Below are 21,694 nucleotides of genomic sequence, written 5' to 3' on the forward strand. Positions count from 1 at the left end.
TCATTTTTAGAACTCATCGATCTGCTGTCAGGCACAAAGCTTTTTACGCGTTTTGGCGGATGTATGTGAAGAATATATAGACTATATATGTACAGAGTGAAGTGACAAATCGACAAGTGTATCTATATGCACAAAGACATAATAAAAAAGCGTAATAATACAAGTTTTAATTCACAGTTCAGTCTAATTATAAAAACAATAGAGATAAAAAAGGGAAGAAATAATTTGAAAAATTGTAAAAAATTTATATAAAAGAAAATTTAATTGTAATGGTTATTGTATAAATTTAAATACTATAAATATCTTCCTCTGCATTATCTTGTTATTTCTCTTTGAAATAGCCCTTTAATGTAATTAATGTTAGCATTGCTTAAAATGTTTTCTTGTCGTCAGTAATGTGGACAACTTAATTTTTTGTGGAAATATAGTTCGTCTATTTTAAAATATTATTTTCCCCTCCCTCCTGCCTAATAAAAAATATATCATACTTTTTACACAGCATTCTATTATATAATTTTTCTACCAAAGTTCTATCAAGTTCTGGTAATTATAACAATGGATACAATGCAACTTGTCACTGTGAAGTTTTCGATATTCAAAAATACTAATTGTGTAGCAAAAAAAACCTAAAATATACATTGTTAAATTTAGAATTGAACAAACGTATAATTAATCACAAGTACACTACACACGCAGACACCTAGACACGGCCAAACGTTAATAATAATACACACAGAAATTTGATCGCCAATAATGGTGTCTATAGATATCCGAAATAACAATGACCAGCAAATTCGGCAGGGGAAGGGGCTAACGAAGTGTTCGGCGCGGTAGAGAATGCATACGCGCGCTCGGCACGTCCAGCCATTAATTATGGATGGTCCCGTCGCGATTAAGCTGGCCCTAATGAAATATGGCGCTTAATTATTCACTACTTAAACGAGTGAAATTAATACGGCGAATAATAATGCGCCGCTCGGTGTAACCGGCCACTGTCGCCGTGGAAATTGAACGTGAGAAATGGAGAGGGATGATGAGAATATTCCAATCCTCGCGTTTCCCTCTAGTCTTCTTTATCATCGTATTCTACGAGAAAGGACATTTCGATGGCAATAATTTGCCAAACGCGCGTAAATTCGTGCTTGACATATACATGTATATAATGAGCTACTACATAACAAACGTGAGTCATAGCAAACGTGATTGTAGAATTGATTATACAATTACATTTGTATATTTGTATTGCTAATTACGGCATTTATGTACATTGATTTTTTTCTGCTTCTTATGCAAATACATTTTTTATGTATAAATAAATATATTTAGTTATCAATTAAATGTTATTATATACTTCAATGTTTCTACGGTAAAAATTAAATCGAAAAAATGATTATTCAGTAATTTTCAATGAAATCGTCATAATTACAAATTCGCGAGACTATCATAATTTAACCAGTTGAAGTGCGCATCGATTTTAAATAAACCCGTGGAGAAATCATGTAATTAAAAAATAATTAAAAAATAAACAAAGAGGCTAGAGCGTAACAGGCGATTTACTCGCGCGCGAGGGCTCTGCGAAAAAGGCAAATCGTTTATCATTGTTGATCCCGCCGTTGCCGAAAGCCAGGCAACGATGCTCAATTTAATGGTCGATGGCTTTATTGGATTTCCGTGCAATTGCATTTTTGACTTCGATTCTGCTACTAACGACTACCCTTGTATCGACCTGTCCGGTACTGTCCATTTTCCCCTTCCTCTCCGCCGACTCCACGCTAATCCTTTCGCGCGCGCAAAAATGGTCTCACGTGTAATTTAAAAAATGCTCACGTCAGCGTGACGCCTTTTAATCGCGACGTACACTATTGAAGTCCAGTTGATTGTCGAATATACACCTATTGGGGCGTGTTTCGATTGGCAGAAGAACTTGGAACGATTAGAGAAACATTGGCTCGCGAGCGTATAGAAGAGTGGTAAAATTATAGTATCTATATATTATTAATATATATATACCCTATATATATGTAGAATTATATATATGTATATATAAGATTAAGCGATATAATATTTTGTAGATACGCAAACCTCTCTCAATATGCAAATATATTACATATAAATATCAAACTATTAAATATAAACATATGTTCAATATAAATATTAAACATAAAGTAAAATTTAGAAATAATGAAAAGATGTCATCGTACCACCAGGAATAACATTTCCAGCACCCTTTTCGCCGTATCCAAGCTCAGGTGGTATCGTCAATCTCCTCCTCTCGCCTACGCACATATCCAGGAGACCTTGATCCCATCCTTTAATAACTTGTCCTACACCAAGCTGAAATGTGAACGGTTGATCTCTATCCAAACTGCAACAAGAAAACAGAACAATTTTACTTAAAATTATATTATATAAAATATTATATAAAATATATCAAACATATTTCTTTAAGTACCTAAATGGATTCTTTTATATCTCAAGATACAAGATACAAGAGATACAAAGATATATTGCTTATTAAATGATTGATTGTGTGTGTGTGTTTTCAGAAAAGCTTTGAACAAGTGTTACTTTTATTCATAACACTTTTTCTTAAATCGCGATGCATTGGCATAAAACGTACAGTTTGAGAAAATTGATTAGTAAACTAGAGTATGTGAGAAAATTTTTGTTCTACAATAGAAATATTTCGTCTGTATGTATGTGGTTACAAATTATTATGCCTACTTTAAAAAATACTATGAATTCTTTCTTTTTCAATTACAACGGAACATACTCAGTCTTTAAATTATTCGCATTACATCGCGTCAACTACAGTAAACTTCCTCGTTTCAAAGCAAGGCACCAAAACGTTTGTTGTAACGAGTTTCGCGACGATTTATTCATGTCGAGACTTAAAGGCGACACGGTGGCGTAAGGAGAGGAGCGACTAATTGGAAAACGCGCGGAACAATCAAGTCCCATTTCGCTGCACCGCGAACTTTTGCCAAGAATTCACTATTGTGCTAACGCCCTCGAATGCATCAGTTCGCATGACTATGTTCAATATTTCGCGCTAAGTCTTAAAGGATTAGATCGTTACTGGAAATGTCAATTTGTCGGTTTGAAAAACGTAGAGAGAAGAAGTGAAAAATAAAGAGATAAAAAAGAGAGAGAAAGAAAGATTCTGCAATAATTTTTAATGCCAAAACTGACGGTTTCTTATGCGTCAGAAGAATTATGCATAATGCAAGTAAAGGCTGAGCACGCGTTCTGTAGTTCTGTTATACTTGCAAAAGGAAGAGTCATAGTATTTTTTAAAGCAGGCATAATATGACATGCAAACACATACACAGAACAAAATATTTCTATTGTATAAAGAAAATTTTCTCACAAACTTTAATTTACTAATCTATTTATATTGCGCGCGGTAACTATTTAGGCAAAACCGATGCTGCGCGTCATTCCCTGGGTCTCGTTCAAGGCATCTTGACATAGACGGTTATGATTAAGGCACGAGGTCGGCGCACATACGAGCTGAAATTAACATGCGACACATACAACCAAATGCAATCATATGGAAAGCCTTTGTGCACGAATATAAATCGAGTAAAATGATGTAAAAATGCAGTGTGATAAAATTTGACTTAAGAATTGAAAATATGCGAATAGATAAGTTATGTAAACTTCAGAGGAAGAAACAAGAAGTGAAGAAGGAATATAAAGTTGGATATAGTTAAAGTGACTTCATAAGCAACATGGACAATCTCTACGCGTATATATAAAAAGTGTCTGTTATTTATATATTTTTGTATACAATACACCATATTTTTACAATATATTATCTATTTATATACGATAGATTTATATTTCAAATTTTCTAGCCCTTCTCGAGGCTACATGGGATGGCGGCCACCCCAACAAAAGTTCAAGGCCCAATATTTTTAAGATAGGCTTTATAATCAATGTTCTTATTCCATCCAAGAATGCCCAGGATCCCTAGTTGGGTCCTTCTCTCGAAGATCCGCGTAGTAGAAAGGCTGTATAAGCCATGTCGGTTATGTTTGGTAAACATTTGAAAATTATTATAGGGGTGGTGAACACCCCAGTATGGCCTCGGTGTATATTCCTTATCGCGACCAAAAATTACAATATTTTTGTACCTCGAGCACATTTCGGGTTCTGTACCATACGCATATTTTTTAACAACACCCTTAAGATGTTTCATGAATTTTTACGTACATTAATTGAAATTATAAGACTTTGAATTCGTCTGGAGTTGCGGCCACCCCAGTGTGGCCGGGGCGTATTAAAAAAAAAGGTGTGGCCTCTCGGAGGGCTAGAGTATTTGATAGAGAAATGTAAAGAAATCCAGAAAGGATAGGATTTCCCATTATTTTATGATTTCTCATTTTCTCATCAGAGATGCAATATATTTTTCATGGAATATTTTTAATAGGAAATATAAAAATTTTACTTAATTAAAGAAGATTTTCTGTCTACACACATTTTTATATAATATAATCTTCGTCCACTTGTGCATGTGGTAAAATAAGCTCGTACTGCGTGGAGATTATATTGAAAAATAAAAGTGTACTGAACATTCCTTTCATTCGTTTTCATTATACGTAATATTCTCGCTTCGGAATAAACATGAAGAATGAAAGAAAGGCATTACATTTTCTGAATAAACTGTAGCTGCAATGTAATGTAACTCTCTTCTTGTGATTCTTTTTTGTGTTTTAAAAATATTCAAAAAGAGGAGTGCAGATCATACTTAAAAATATACGTCACACACATATAATCCTATAAAAAGACAAACCAATAAAGAAGATTTATTTATATTTATTTATTAATTATTTATTATTATTTATTATTTATATATATAATATTATTTATATTTATTATTTATATTCATTATTATTTATTAATATATTATTTTAATTAAGTGTCTAAGGCTCAGAAGATTAACTAATCAATTAAAAATAAGGAGCATAGAGCCGCAATAAGATGTTAGCGTTGAAAAACTTTTATTTATGATAAATTAATCTACAGACATTTCGGTCTGTTACTATATAGACCATCCTCAATGTAGAGTTACAAAACCGATAAAAGATTTAAGACATAATACACGTAATTATAATCACACAGAAAAGTCAAAGAAGTTAAGCCATCATATGCATAAATATAATTACAAGACAGTCAAAGATAAAAAATTTGTAATTAAGACAATTCGTAATTAAGACGCAATACGCATAATTATTGTAATTATATTTATGCATTTTACGGCTTCTTTTTGTAATTATAATTATGCGTATTATATCTTATTCTTTTACCGGTTTTGCAATTCTACACTGAGGATGATCTAGCAACAAACCGAAACGTCTGTAGATTAATTTATCATAAATACAAGTTTTTCAACGCTAACACCTTGTTGCGGCTCTATGCTCCTTATTTTCAATTGATTTATTACTTTAATATTAATATTCATTATATGATTCCCATTATTGCCGATTATCTCGAGTTACTGGAGATATTTATGAACGATCCTTTTTATTCAGACTTATTCTTGTATACTCTTAAACTTGATTTCCGTATGGCTCAATTTCACTTTATCAAGATATACGTTAACTGCGAGTGGGGATGAAAAGCTATATTGAGTATCGTGGGCGCAATATCATCGGGCCGATCATTTTTCCCGCCGTCCTGAGTGCAGATGATATAGTCAATTTTCAGCGTTATTGGTTTTCGGCTACCTTGCTACGAAGTCCCTATCATGAGGGCAGTATACTTTTCCAGTGACTCGCCATATTAATAAATAACGCGCCTTTTCCGTGACATTTGTCGTTGTAATACGCATTCATTATAATTTTATTAATAATATTTATATTCTTATTCTACACGCAAATCTAAATTTACCATCAGCTATCCCGTATTTATACAAAAAACAAAATTTATGTCACTCGATCCCATTCCGATCTAGCCTCTTATTAATATATTTCATACATATTTATCTATATATAAAGGTTCGTATACATACATGAGGGTACGATCATTATTTTTATTTCACGTAGTTTCACATTGACTCTATCGAAAAATATTTTCTGGTTCTCCTATCCCAGATTTGCGATATCGCAGAACAGCACGATAGTTTTTCCAACATGTATAAAACCGGTACAAGTCTGATGCATTATCGGCTGTTGGACGGTTATACGACATTTTCAAGAGAAAACATCAATATTTTATCACGAGGGTAGCCAATGTCATTTTTCTTGAAAAGACAATACTAAATATTTTTTTATTCTGACACTAATAATTTGTCGAGAAAGAAAGAAAGAGATGTAATTTACAAATTATAATATAATAATATGTAATAATCAAAGATCATTTTTGAGAAAAAATAATGTATAAAAAGTTTAAAATACTATTAAAATATTTAATAAAGCAAGATGCGGACATCGTAAAAATTTTCTTAATTCTAAAACTTACTTTAAAAAACATTGAGATTTATATATATATGTATGTATGTATAAACGCTCCAGACTTTATTTACTGCAAAATTATATAGTTGCTATTAAAAAAAAATTGTATAACATATTTATGTTTATAAATAAACCAAGGAATCATAGTGACTTTTTTAATTGTAAACTTCTGTTACATATTATTCATGACTACTAAATAATTCTAACATGTTAAAATCGATGATAAAATTATGTTATGGCTAATTGTATTTTTTTTTCTACATACGGCATCAGTATATGTATAACACTTTTGCTAGAAATGCTCGAGAGAGTTTTAACGCGCAGTATCCTTTTTTTATATATTCCTTAAACTTTTCGCTAAATTCTGAAGAGCATGGTGACATAAATTATATATATTTTCAGTTCATCGATAAATAATAACTATATAATTGTATTACCGTTCATACACCATTAATGCATCCGTATTATTAAAAGTAATGTCAAATTATTCACGTTATACATATTATATGCAGTATTGAGCGTAACTGAAATTCCAATACGAGACATGATCACTGCGTTTCGATGTCTTTTGCCCAACTGATTGTTAATATAACGATGTATTGATGATAAAACGTTGAAATTGTATATAGACATAAAAATCAAACATAACTCTCAACAGGCAGAAATATTGCTTATTTAACCGTATCGAGACAGTTTTCATTTCACAAGCAATTAAATTGAATGTTACGTATATTGACTATATTTGAATGAGCCAAGGCAATTAAAAACAAATGTTATTCTTCGATAAATGACTCTCAAGCATTTATGAAACTTCTCTCGGCAAAAAAGAAATTTAATTATCCCTATATATGTTCAAAAATTAATTTATAAAAGATCTAATTTTGAGCAAAAATATTTCTATAATTGAGAGCATCTTTCTACTTGAACACACTTTAATAAACTATCAAATATAAAATTATTAGAAAATCTCTATATTTAAACTTCTTAAAATAATATTAAAGCTAAATTTTGCAAGTAAGAAATATAATTTTAGGCGTGATAATTCTCGATGCATCTCAATATGAACATTTTCTAATAAGGTAATATGTACCATAATATACACGTCATTCTGGGTTTATATATAATTATTTTATTAACAAAAAGTTAAAATTATCGCTTTACGCGATGTCTCTCAGTTAATTGACTGGCGAGACTTCTATAACCATATATTTTAGTATTAAATCAATATCGTACTTGTCAACATAGATACATCTAGCGACGAGATGGCTATTTCCGATCAATTAGCTATTTCTTGCATTTTATAGGATAATTCAGAGTACATATACGAGATGCAGTTTTGTACCGTTCCATGATGGTCTATAAAAAAACTTCGAGAAGTAAAAGGTGCTTTATGATTGATGTAATTAGTTCTATTAATGTAGACAAAATAAAATAATTCATAAAATACTAAGCCTTCAAACCAATCACAACTAAATACTTTTTATTGATGCTAAGTTGTGAGTTAATTATTGGAAAACTAAAACTTTGATCATTTTTATAATTTTTTGTATGGATAACACAAATAAATTTCTTTTAAATTATCATTGTTTTGTTTTCATTAATTATTACGTTATATAAGAAGAATATTTATAAAAAAGAAGTCTTACTATATTTGATAAGACACATTCCTTATGTTTGTCCATAATAAGGATATTGAAACACAAATGAAGTCGTTTTAAGAAAAACGACTCCCGGGCGAAGCCCGGGTAACCAGCTAGTATTTATATAAAATGTAATAATATTCTATTAGTTGAATAGTGACTCTTTTTCGCTCAAAAATATTTTATAACTGCAATATTTTAAATAATTACATTAACTTTACTATTCTACAATCACACTACAAACATATTTTATTTTTGTGGTGTGAAAAAATTTTTGGTTAACAATTTAACAATGTATTTAAATATTACATTTTAAATACTATTATAATTAAAACGTTTCTTATCCTTTGCATAATTTAGTATATTTCATGTATAATAAAAAGGCTCACAAGATTAAAAATCAATCTAATAAAAAGAAGCATCGAGCCGTAACAAGATGTCAGAGTTAAAAATTCTGTATTATAGTAAAAATAACAAACGTTTGGGTCCTTTATCGGACCATCTTCAGTGTCGCATAAAACTTAAGTAAAAGTCGGTAAAGTTAGTTGAAAAAATGCATGTTTATGCCCGCGTGTAAAATATATAGGCTCGATGCGCCTTTTTATTCGATTGATTTTTAATCTTGTAATCCTTTTTATTATATATTTTACACGCGGGCATAAATATGCATTTTTTTCAATTAACTTTACCGACTTTGACTTAAGTTTTATGCGACACTAAAAATGGTCCGATAAAGGACCAAAACGTTTTACTATAATACAGAATTTTTAACACTGACGACACCTTGTTACGGCTCGATGCTCCTTTTTATTCGATTAGTATTTCATCTTCAGATTTCCGAATACTTCCTGTTAAGTGCTCAACAAGTAGTAATAGACGCGATAGGCGGCACATTGGTGTGCCAAGGAAATTACAAATTACGCTAGTACGGATTACATAAGAGATAAGGACGGAGGATAGGAAAACCGAAAAAAGACCGAGCACGTCTGAGTTCCGGACGTACGGCGAATAGACATTCTTGTGAAATGTCACGAGCGCACAAGGAATAACGCTCGCGAGCGCGAAGAAGAGAAACAAAGAGATCAAGAAGGAAAGAGGAACAAAACGCTAAGAGAAGCGGGCGAAACAATTGCTCTGGGACTTCTGGCCACGAAGAGATAAAAAATTTCGAAGGACCGAATCCCGTTGTCATCCTTCTTCCAACATCTTTGTGCACGCGCTTCGTGAACTCTCACTGTGTTCTGCATCGCGGTAAAATATCTTTAAATATTCAAATGATACTCCCGCGGGAGTCGCTTGTACATACGTTAATATGTATTACGTAAAAGGCATGTAAACTGTACTAAGAGTAAATGTCAGTAAGCGGGATTAAATGTAATTTAAAAATTAAGACTATTTTTGATTCAGAAAAATTTTGCGAGCAAACGTTAAAATAATTATTTAATTGTAATTATCAGAGATTACAATTACGCGCGTTAAGAATACATGATATGTCTATTAAACCTTTATTAAATTTTAATTAATTGTTTATTAATATTTTGGTGCAAAAACTAAGTAAACTGAATTCCTAGAAGAACTGACAGAAAAAGTGTCAATAAAAAAAGCAGAGAAAGAACGAGGTAACACAAGCAACGGCTGTGACAGAAATGGAAGACAGAATTTTTTTTGTCTGAAACGAAAAAAAAAATGAAAAGACGCGGGCGCAAAAAACTAGTTAGCTTTTCTCCGATGGCATTTGCATATACTTGTTCACAGGTGGAGCGAGGCGTTCTCGGGAAACATAAATCGTGCTATACACGGAAATACCAACGGGGGGATAAAAAAGAAAGAGAGATAGGCAGAGAAGAAAAGGAAAAAGAGAGATGAAGGCAGGGATAGACTAGACCACAAAAAGTCAGAAATAATGTATAGACGTTGAGGGACAAGACTGGCCGGAAGAGAAGATCTCAGGAAAAAGAAGGCCGCGCGGGGAGGGCGAAAAGAATCGCTATCAAAGAATATCGCTCCCCTTGCCCGCGACGGTTCTCGTTAACATATCAAAGGGCCGCGGGGATATTTAAATTTATTCCTCCCTGGTAGCGCAGCACTTTTGCACGGTTTTACGTATCGAGGCCACGCTATATGCTGGCGCGACGCGCGTGGCCACGTATATTCACGGAAAATGGAAAAGGAGAGGATCCTCTTTGAGCTTTTCATAAGGTCCGCCCGGACGAAAGCTCGTGAAATCCATTCTTATCCCTGTCTCCGCGATTGCAAAGTGCTTCTCACCGATACCCGACTTCGCCGTTGTCCACCGAATTGATAGAGTGCACGCCAAGAGGGTTTACTTTTTAAGGCGGCAAGAGTCCCGATTGTTCTTTGAAATGTCAGTCCGTCTGCAGAGATGACATGTCCGCTATCGTACCATAGTATATTTCTTATATTAGTTATTATTTCTTAATAACATATTTAATTGCAGCACTGTACATTAAAATTGTAAATACCTTGATATAATTTGTACATATATCTAAATTTGATCTTTTCTGAATAAAAATGTAGTAAAGTATTATTTCTTAACAATTTTTTAATGTTCAACGTTAGTTGCTTTAGTAAGCAAGTATCATATCACAATACTCAACTAAAAAGCAAAAATATAACTGTGAGAACGATTTTATTATTTAATCTTATTTAAAAAATAATAAAGAAATTTTTAGATTTATTCTTCTTGTACATTTAAATAAAAAAGCTGTAAAGGAAGATGCATCACAAGGTCTTAATCGCAGATAACTTTTGCTTGAGATATTACGTGTAATGTCTTATTTGTGAGCAATCATTAATTATATCACTTTTAGCCATCACTTATGCGACTTGCCTAAAGTGTCGTCGTTATGTTGGAAGAAACAAGCAACAACGTAAAAATTCATTACACCTTTAAGTGTCGACCCTGACTGATTGTGAGTCTTGGCCTGGATATCCGGACATCCTTAAGCGGACATCCTTAAGCTTCTTGTTCACATCATAAAATGCAATTTACAAAAGATCGTTTTCATATGTATCAAGTTCTACCAAGCTATTCATTTATTATTCAAAGAGAAAAACATTAACCGCACATTAAACCACTGTTTTATTTATAAAAAATGTTTTTTTTTTATATACAGTCTCCCTAAATATAATTATAATTTTGCTATCATATATGATCTGATATAAATCACATGAAAAAACATTGCAGAATTTGATAGTTACACAAAATTTCTACGAGAATTTTAATTTTTATAATACTACTTGCATGGATAGAAATAAAATATAATTACAAGACAATGGCTATAACTTTTCTAATTTTAACAACATAATTTTTTATGAAAAATGTAGCATGTATGTATAAATTTTAGAAGAAATCGTAAAATTTCCTTTCTTGTTGAGAACTATTTTTCACGACGAAAAAATGGAACAAGATGAAACCAAAATTTGCATATTACACTTCGTTATAGCAGAGGATGGTAAGTAAAATATGCGCAACTTAATTAAGCTTTCAATAACCGAGCTAAAATAATTCGTTCTCGCACACCTGCTACTCATCGCCTCCCTATCTTTTACGACATATTTAATTTATCACTTGATTTGTCCTCTAAAGAAACACAGAAAATTCACTTATAAATTGTTTAGAGCCAGAAAGTCATCGATATTTTTATTTTATTTTAATTTTAGTCAGCAGACTAAAGGAAGTTATTAAAACATGCTTCGGTGCATTTGATACTTGGTGACAGAAATATGTCTCTCCCGCGAATAACAGAATGCATTTTACATCCGCGTAGGAATAATACCCGAGTCCATTTATTACAAAGCGCGCATTTCTTTTACGTCCGTACGTTGTAAAAACTTTTTATTGTACCGCTATCAATTTGAACCATCCGCGATATCGATCTATCACGACGTGGGTACAATACAGATCGAGATAATCCACGTTGTCTGTCTCTCTTTTTCTCTCTCCATATCTGAAACGAAGTCTTGCGCATCCATATTTTTCTTCGTTGTCATTTATCGAAGACATTTGCGGAGATACGCACGTGTCTAAAGAATTAATCTCTTTCACTTTTGTGTTAACTAAATTGTTATCTTATTAAAAAGATAACATAAAGAGAGATATATTAGAACACCATAATAATTGCAATTTGTTAAGTTAGCAAAAAATATTCCAAAGGATACACTTTAAAAAATTTGTAATAATTTTTATTTTAGTAAATTAAAGCACATGCAAGATTTTTTATACAAAAAAATTTCTTTTTTGCGTTAACAGTTTCAAATTGTGTTTATGCCAAATGCGTTAAAAAAAATTTCAATTTTTGCCAATTAAAAGATATATATCTCATATTTTAGTTACGTCTAAACTCAATAATAGATAATTTCAATTTTTAAATTGGACGATGGAATATCCTGCTTGTGATATTTATGAGTAGCTATCACAAATCTAAAGGATTAAGAACTGGAAGGTAACAGATTTATTCATCCTTTCACGTGGCTTCTGGTTTGGTCCGCGTAATGCAAGAGAATTTCGCATAAACAACCTGATAAAGCGTCGCCGTCGCGGCGCAATGTTATAAATGCAGATTAGCCGCCGTGCTCGGGCGTAACGCGCGAAAAAGTGAAAACGTTGCAGCGAGACGACGCGCCGGGATCGGCCCCCATCAAGGGCTCGTTGGATAAGTAAGAAAGGGCCATTTTTCAGTGGCGGCGTCTTATACGGGACACGGCGACACCGTGTAATACCGTGGTGGCGGCTTATATGCATTCATAAGATATTCATAAGACCCCCGGCGCCTCAATTTTCGCGGGCGACAAAGGGCGGCTCGACGACCGTCCTGTGGTCCTCGAGGATAAAAGATCAGAAATGGATGCGCGCGGCGACGGCGGCGCGACGATCCTCCCGCTTTCGCGTTCCCCGTCTCGCAAGCTCTCTCTTAAAACGGCCCGAAGTTCCGCAAACTGCGTCACAGGAAATTACTATAAACTTTCGCACAGATTGAAAAAGTTTTTCGAAAAGCGTTCCGATTGTTAAGACGCGACGACGCTCTCACGTTTCCCCGCGCGTGGCGCGTTGGCGCGGCTATGGGAAAACCGCCTCGTTTGAACTTTTATCGCGACTCGTCGCCATCTCCTTATTTTCACCGTTCGCACGGCCGCGTAACGACGAAGTTACATCGAATTAAGTGACGCCTTCCGTAAGTTATCAATAAAGTTTCATACTCATTAGAAGACTTTTTTTTCTTTCTTTCGGGAGAATCTTTGTATCGAAATATCGGATGATCCTCTCATCTCGTTTCTCGCCGTGACTTTTTAATTGATTTATTTTTCCCCGTTTTCGTTAAGGGGTGTCTTCGGGACGCGCTGTCACACGACAACGGCATCCCTCGAGATGGCGTAAAATTGTCTCAGCGGTTGAGACGTCTTGTTGCAAAGTTTTCTTTCTCGAAGTTATTATCGCGCGCATAGTATCTCATACAATGTAAAAAGTCGTATAGCGGATTAAGATTTGCGGTATTATTCGAAGTTAATCTTCTTATTATGCTATTATACTTCCAGCTCTTCTTCCGCTGCTTCTTAGCAACTTATGAAACGAGAGAAAATTCTGCAAAAGCTTTTTTATATAGTCTACTACTGTCTACTGTCTACTAACTGCAAAGTAATAAGCTTGACATTTTTTCCTTTTTACACTTATTACGTCGTTTAGTTTACAAGATTTAGATTTATTTATCAAGTTTAAGACCACATGATTATGTTAAAATTATGTGTCCATGTTAATCCTAATCTTAATATTTTAATGCGTTCTTAATAATACAATCTCTTTTCTCAATCTTCCCATTATTTTTAAGTGTGTTTAAATTTCAATTATTTTAATAAATTTAATAGATTTATAAATTGTTTTTTACAAAAATATAATTAATATTTCATATTTAATCTTTTATTTCAAAATTTACCTTTTAATCTATATAAAACGTGTAAAATAAAAATGTTACATATTATTTTATCTGTTTACTTTTTCTCGTTTCTTTTTCAAATCTTACGGAAAGATAATCTCCATGAATGCCTAATATTCAAATGTTTTGATTTATCATAATATTTTTCCCATCGTTTTTCTCATGTCGTCTATCATAGATGAAAACTTTGCGTACTTCGGAGCCATTGATCACTAATCGCCTCAAAGGCGTGCTCTGGGAGGAATATTAACAAGTTAAATAGGAGGCGTGTCCTCTTAACGCTCTAGTCGTCGCACCTGCAGTAGTGCAGCAGGGACGATGTCGTACCTTGCTGTAAATTCCGCGTGCTCGTCTGGCGGGGGTGGCTTAATGCAGATTTAGATAGGTTCCTAGCGCGCGCATGCGGCTTTCACATCCCATAGACTTAGGCTAATTAATTTATAGACTGCGCCCTTATCTGTTGCTGGCGCCTACTACGTACAGCCACTGCTGCTGGGCTAGATGGGCGTTAGCGAGTTGCCCTAAGTGCGCCGGCAGGGAAACCAGTTACCATAGATCCGCGGCGATAACGCGTTATTCCCTCTTCGCCCACTCGGTCTTCCACCAGACTTCGGCTGAAAGTTAGACGAGAAGGGAGTCGAGACTCGCGCGTCTGGGAATCGCAAATGACTTCCATGTGGTCAGTCCAGTTATTTGAGCAGCCATCTCGTCTTTACTTGAAATTACAGATATTTTTATACCGAGACAATCCGAGGATGTTCGCGCTATGAACTCTACGCCTGGAGGACAAAAATTGTCTTCTTTTCAAACAAAGCTTGTACGAATAAGTGTAAATATACTATGAAATATACGCGCATATTATTTATTACTTATTATTTTAATAATACTTCGTCAAAAGAGCACTTTATATTTATGTACTCAGGAAACAGAAATAATCCTTAAAACGCTGAGAAGAGAAGAAATAATTTTTTCTATCTATCGCCTTACATATCTTTTCTCCCAATTATTGATTCAATTTAAAAGATGTTAATTGCAATTAAAATATCAGTAACAGTAGCCGTAAATAAACTAACATAAATATTTTTATTTGAAATAAAATGTTATGGCCAATAAAACGGACATATGGATAAATATCCGTGTATTGAGATATAACAAATATATATTTTTTTATATAAAGTATCGAAATAAATGGTATCTTCTCCATGCTTGCGTTATAAAATTTTTGCAGGCTCCAATGCGTCGGCGTCGGTCGAATCTCGATCGTCAATTAAAAAAAATAGTAATAAAAATGTCATTCGTCGATTCGCGACGCATCGGTGCGTCATCGTGCAAGAATGCTGACGCTGTCGCCGACTATGTGTCGCGAAGCGTAGGTGGTGGAGCTCGTTAGACCAGTCGAGCACCCTGTAAACGCTGTTAATTGCATCGCGCCAGTGAACGTGCACGCACCGATTTAGTTTATCGCACAGCTTGCCTAGCGCAGCTAGAGACGAGGCTTGCGAAAACGAGACGACGCGCGTCAATGTTGTTATGAGTGCGAAACTGTGTACGTAGTAGGAAGCAATCAAATTTCCCCGGGAAATCTTTGTGGCAACGTGGCGAGAATAGAATTGTGAATAAACTGAGTATTCAGGCAGGCGGTCACGAAAGCTTTTATACGTCGCAGAAAATGCATTATAGTTAGCGACGAAAAGTCGACGGACGGTCACCGGTGGAAATTGGCTTTTTAATTGGCAATGTGTGTCCGGATGTTTTTCATAGAGTCTTTAGTCTATACCTCGTAGGTCTGTATATAGGGACGGAAGAATCGATAGGTAGAAATAGAATATGCGAAATTTTTCAACGATTCAAGCACGATGTCTCACGCAAAGTTCATTTTTATATTCTCACGAGAATTTATTTAAGTATATAAGATACTTAACTAAAATTTTTATATGTACATTATTTATTATAAGAATATTAAAAAATAAAAGAATGCATTAATCTAAATGTAAGAAAATTTTTATTATATTTGTAATGTTTTCGACATCAATAATTGCAACGATTTCATATGGTTCTACGACAACGACGGATTTGAATATAGCGTCGAAATAAATTATTTCTCGGCATTCATTACGTTATATTATACGTTCTCGTAATGAAAGTGAATTCGAGTATACAGACATAAGATCGCCGCACAACCCGATTTAAGTGTCAGACGGCGGTGATCGTGGCCTCGAAAATAGGATGCAGACAGGTCGTGGCACCGCGGTAGAGGTAACAGTAGATAGCACTGCATATTTCATGCCGCACAGTATGTAACGTGATGCACGTCCCGCATGGGAAATCCTAACGGGGCCGCATGTCCGAGTTCTACGTCGCGCAAACTGGAGTAAAGCTCGTCCATGGAAAACGGTGTCACGGAACCGAGACAAATTCATTTCGTCGTGCGTTGGCACCCTAGGTTCATCCATTTTCTTCCGCGTCGGGATGACAAGGCAGATTCTGTTATATTATGATCGTTTAAGCCGCAATTTATTAAAAATACCAGATTTAAATAACATCTTGCTATAATTTTGTGAGGCCGAATAAAAATTCGAGGTTTATGTGTCACAATCACATCTCATTATTGCATTAAATGTCTGTGCTAATTTACATGCCAAAGTCTATATATTATATAATCTTAATCTAATATTATAATAAAGATGACAATCTTATATTCATCTACGTAAATCAAATAAAGTTACTAAAGAGTATAAAGTTATTAGAAAACAATTAAATTCCTACACAAATGATCTAAAACGCAAGCTTTTTGATAGCGACAGTAAAATAAGTTTCTTTCGCTGCTGCGGAACTGAAGAGTTCACTATTGTTAAATTGACTGGAACGCTTTTGTGAGTCTCCGCGCATTTTTATTCCAGGTCTACATCCTTTCATTTTCACCAATCTAATTAGCACTTTTCGTGCAGAGTTTTCGTAGAAATAAAAAATTAAGGCAGCTCTATATATAATTATACTTTGTTGAATTCAACTCAAGACAAGGAAAATAATTCCCGATTGTAATTTCTGCATTTCTGACTTTCCCATCATTGAAAGTTTAATTAATAGAACAGATATCGAATGATCAGGAAATGATTAAAATTTATGTCACACATGTGTCTTAGAACTTTCTCCTAACTGAATTTACTTGGAATTCTTCTAACTGAATATGCTCTTATATGCTTATTACCTGAGTTCCGGTGAAATTTTCCTAAAAACAGGAAGGCAATCCCACTTCGCAAGATTGGAAACATTGTCCGGATGTAGCAGCAGAGATATTCGGTTGTAGCGGCATCAGATCAGCGTTGGAAGAGAAGAAGGTAATGGATTTCTGAAAACTTTATCCCTTTAGGGATAAGGACCGAGGCGGACTTTGCGTCCACCAGGGAATATGAAGTTTCGAATCGCGGAATTAGCGGGTCTCTAATAGATCTCGCTGAAAGTCTCGCATAAGGCTACCGAAAGTTTTCTGTTCTAATGAACAAAAGAACTTTCCTCTACTTGATCGAACAGCCGAGACTTAAGAAGAGCCTGGGAAAAGACTCCTTGCGAAACCGACTGAAAGTTTTTACGTATCGTGAGCCACAAGCTGACGGGACAAAAATTCAAAATTGCGATAAAATGTGGTTGTGGGTCTTACTTCCATTTATTATCGCTAAAGCCCCTTTAGCTTTATCATATTTGTATCCCGTTAGAAAATGTGTGTATAATAATTAAAGAAAAGAGTAAAATATAATAATTTAATCTTTCTGACGCTTTATATATATGATATAAGAAATGACTAACGTGTAGATTTGTCAAAAAGATAATAATTGCTACTATATAAAATTACATTTTGTGATAAAAACGCATAATAGTCCATACTGTATCTTAAATTTCAATCTGTAAATAATATTGCTGTTCCAAATATCAATAAATTTTATTTCGAAAAATATGCAAAACTTTCGTCGAAAATGCTATAAAAATGCAAAAAATTTAGATTACATCATTTATAAATAAATGCGTTTCGTGATATATCACTCCTACTCGTAAAATATAAAGAGGCGATGTGGAGAAGAAAGATGAAAAGTTGTCAATGGAAAATGCACGTGTCTATATATATAAAAAAAAAAATTACGTGAGTCTACTGTCTACTGTAAAACGAGAAAAATGTCCGCGTGGATGACAACAGCGATTGTACGACCGGATGAAAAATCGACTAGATTGTTATTTCACAATGTCGCGGAAGGTATTTTACTAGATAGTAAACGGGTCAAGTCTATTCCAGCTAGCAACTGCTAGTGACAGACTAATTACTGAAAGCATGAGTATTTTTATTGATACAGCCACCGCGAGCGCTGTGTCTGACACATCCGGGTATAGAAGCGGAAAATTAATTTGTATACACAATGGCGCGCGCACTGCACATTTGTGTAAGATTACCTCCGCATGCGGTTGTATCCTGGTACGTGCGTAATTCAGTTTGCAGTTCACTTTTTCCTTTTAGCCATTACTGTTCGATTAAATTTAGTTTACTGGAATCTTTTAAATAACCTACAATTTGAACAAAAATACGCTAAACCGATTTTGCAATTAACAAATAAATATTTCTTTTTAAAACGCGTTAAAATATTGTTTTATTGTAGTGGTGCCTTTTGCAATAAAATTCAAAATTATTTAATCGTTATTTTAAAAAAATCTACAATAAGACTAATATAAGCACATGACTGCACATTTCTACTTCACATTTCAGATTTAAATGTTATATTCGTATATGTTTTCAAATGTTCACGACTCTCGGCGAATATCGCGCTGACTCCGGCGATTTTTTCCGCGCAACGACACAGCGCAGCGGTGCAATTTTACAAAGCTAACGGAGCGACGCAATTTCAACGTCCGCTGGTCACCATGATTTTCTCCTCCCCGCTCCCTCGTCATTAAATTTATATTTACCCGAGTTGACCAGGACGAAGAACGAACGGATGGCAAACGACCGCCGTTTTCGCGAGTAAAACGGCGATCCGATGTGGAATCAGTTTGCCTCACGCGCGGTGGCATTACCGCCTCGCTCGCTCGAGAGCCCCTCTGCGACCGCATAAAAACCGCAGAGATTCGCATCACGCGGTCCCACTTGCCTCCGTTATCTCGCGGTGGAAATACTAGGTTTTTTTAACGGAAAACGCGCGTGCCATTGATGTGTTAAACACACTTACAATTAGGCAGATCGTTATTTTTAATCAATCTGTGTTGTTTTCGGATAAGTAAAGTATAAAATACGTTCAACTGCAAAAATGTTAAATAATATTAAGTAATACATGTTAATAAATATTTTTACACGCGCGAATTATGCATCATATTAAAAAATTAAAAATAAAAAAGTAAATTTTTTTTATTAACCCTTTAACGGCCAGTGGGACACATACGTCTCACCTACAATACTTTAAAAAAATTATATCTTCCATAAAAATCAACCATAAAAATCACACCAACTTCGTTAAGGTCTCATTTTAAAGAGAAAGGTAAACTCTAAAATATAAAAAAAAAATTGTTTTTACATTTTAAGAGTAGCTTTTACATGTAGGGGTAGTTTAGAGAGTAAGAAAATTGCGAAAATTTTTTTTACATATTTATACCTGCTATAATTTCAATTCACCATGAATCGAGTGTGTTTTGCAAAAAAGTCAGTTGTTAAAGGCTTAAAATAAAGTTTTATATTAATTTCAATTTCTTATCACGCGTATATCGTGCAATTTACATTAAAATTCTAAATTTTATAAAATTATATATATATTATCCTGTGAATAACACATAAACTGACATAAATTAATATGTAAAGTAACATTAAAAAAATATATGTTAAAAATATTGTATATATACTCAGATATGTAATTAAAAATATGCAATGTGGTTAAAATTCACCGTGAATACAACAGAGTAGACAAAAAATCTTGAATTTTTTGTAGAGATTTGCACCATCATATGCCTTGGTCTCTGCTTTCTACTCGTGACTAAAATATAATTTTTGATAAGACACGTTTCTACATCGTGCGGCTTGCAAAAGTTAATTCCTTCGTAATCTAAATTCCTTTTTGCATTTAGCGTAATAGACTACTGGTGGGGCAAAGTGGAATTAAAAGATTAGGCGAATTATCTAATATGTGTATGTGTGTATGCATAAATACAAATAATAATATTAATGTAATCAAAGAGCATTTTAATTGCAATTTTTAAATATATTAAATAACTTAATGATCAATTTTGATCAATAAAAGCTTGAAAAGAATATTTCTTTCGAAAAGGGAATGTTTTCTAAATTAATTAGATCTGTGGCATCTAATTGTATAGACCTATTTTATATTTAGTAATGTACATTATTTTAGATATCTTTATATAGTAATGTACATTATTTTAAATATAACGTATACTATTAACTTTTATGTTTCCTACGGCTGAAAGCGCGCTATCATCAAACCCTATCGGATTTCCTTTCGACGCTGCATCGTACAACCGCATTCATTACAAAGTGCACCGTTGCGAGTTGCGAGACATGCCATTGAAAAAGTCAGATAAAAAAACCTCGGTATCGTTGGCCGGTACTTTTTTTTTAACGCTAGCACGTAAAGTTTTTATTAGACGCATTATTATTACATTCGACAAAAGTCCACGTTTGCCGTTTGCAGTTTTTCTGGCTCGCGGTATCCAGCCGTCAGTAGACACCGCTATTTATAATCCGGAAAACGACGCCGTTACGCCCTCGCGCGTCCGATGAAAAGTGAAATTTATGCATGCGTGTACGTCGAATACTCTATAACTCGTAATAACGTCGCATGAAAAAAAAAAAAACAAGTTTTGTTTTACAATACCTTTAAACCGATGATTTTTATTGCATTCGACGATGACGATCATAAAAGATAGTTGGATTAAAATTTATCGTTGAGAAGATATTAAAGTTTACTATACGAGCTCTACAAGATTGATACGTCATGTTAATAGTAATTTTGTGGCTTATTAAAAGTTGCTTTCATCACTTCCTCTGACTATTTTGTTATGAATAAATATATAACTTTTTCCACGTTATTTTTATTGTTGAATGAAAAGAGAGTATAATGTTTGTTGTAAAATCTATTATAAAAGATAAAACAATAACATTTTATTATTGAATAAATCGACACACATTATTCTATAGACGTTAATTAAATAAAAATATTTTTTTCAGAATTAAATAAAATGATTAATTGCTCAATAAATATAATTAAGATTATCGCCAAACTCAATCAATAAACATCTTTTCTGGTAATTTAACATTTCTGGTAATTTAAATAAAAGTTCCTCTTTCTCTCTCTCTCTCCCTCTTATATAATATAATATGTATGCTTAGGGTATTTAATGCATTATTAAAACAATTTATCAGAATGAAACAAAGTATTTTATACAAATATACTGTAATAGAGAAAACTTTAAATATAAAATTTCAAATATTTTAATTATTTTATATTAATTCTTTTATCTCTCTCTCAAATAATATTAAAAATGAAAAATTAAGAATAGAAAAAAAGAAGAAAGAGAGAGAGAGAGAGAGAGAGAACATAGCAAAAAAAGCTTAAGATTATCCAGCGATCTTATATGGTTTAAAAGCTATTTGTTAGTC

At 33.6% G+C, this 21,694-nt stretch overlaps 1 protein-coding gene across 2 annotated transcripts in view; it reads right to left on the reverse strand.

The window, feature by feature from the left end:
* The window catches only part of Fkbp14 (peptidyl-prolyl cis-trans isomerase Fkb14), a 60,966-nt gene that overhangs the window by 2,719 nt on the left and 36,553 nt on the right, over nt 1-21,694 (reverse strand). For both annotated transcript variants that reach the window (XM_077402668.1, XM_077402669.1), the window contains exon 2: nt 2,202-2,365. In XM_077402668.1, the coding sequence (XP_077258794.1) occupies nt 2,202-2,365 (164 nt within the window). The remainder of the gene's footprint in view (nt 1-2,201; nt 2,366-21,694) is intronic.

This window comes from Temnothorax americanus, unplaced genomic scaffold (genome assembly GCF_048541705.1).
Source record: "Temnothorax americanus isolate GAGA-0224 unplaced genomic scaffold, ASM4854170v1 Scaffold16, whole genome shotgun sequence".
Classification (NCBI taxonomy): Eukaryota; Metazoa; Arthropoda; class Insecta; order Hymenoptera; family Formicidae; genus Temnothorax; species Temnothorax americanus.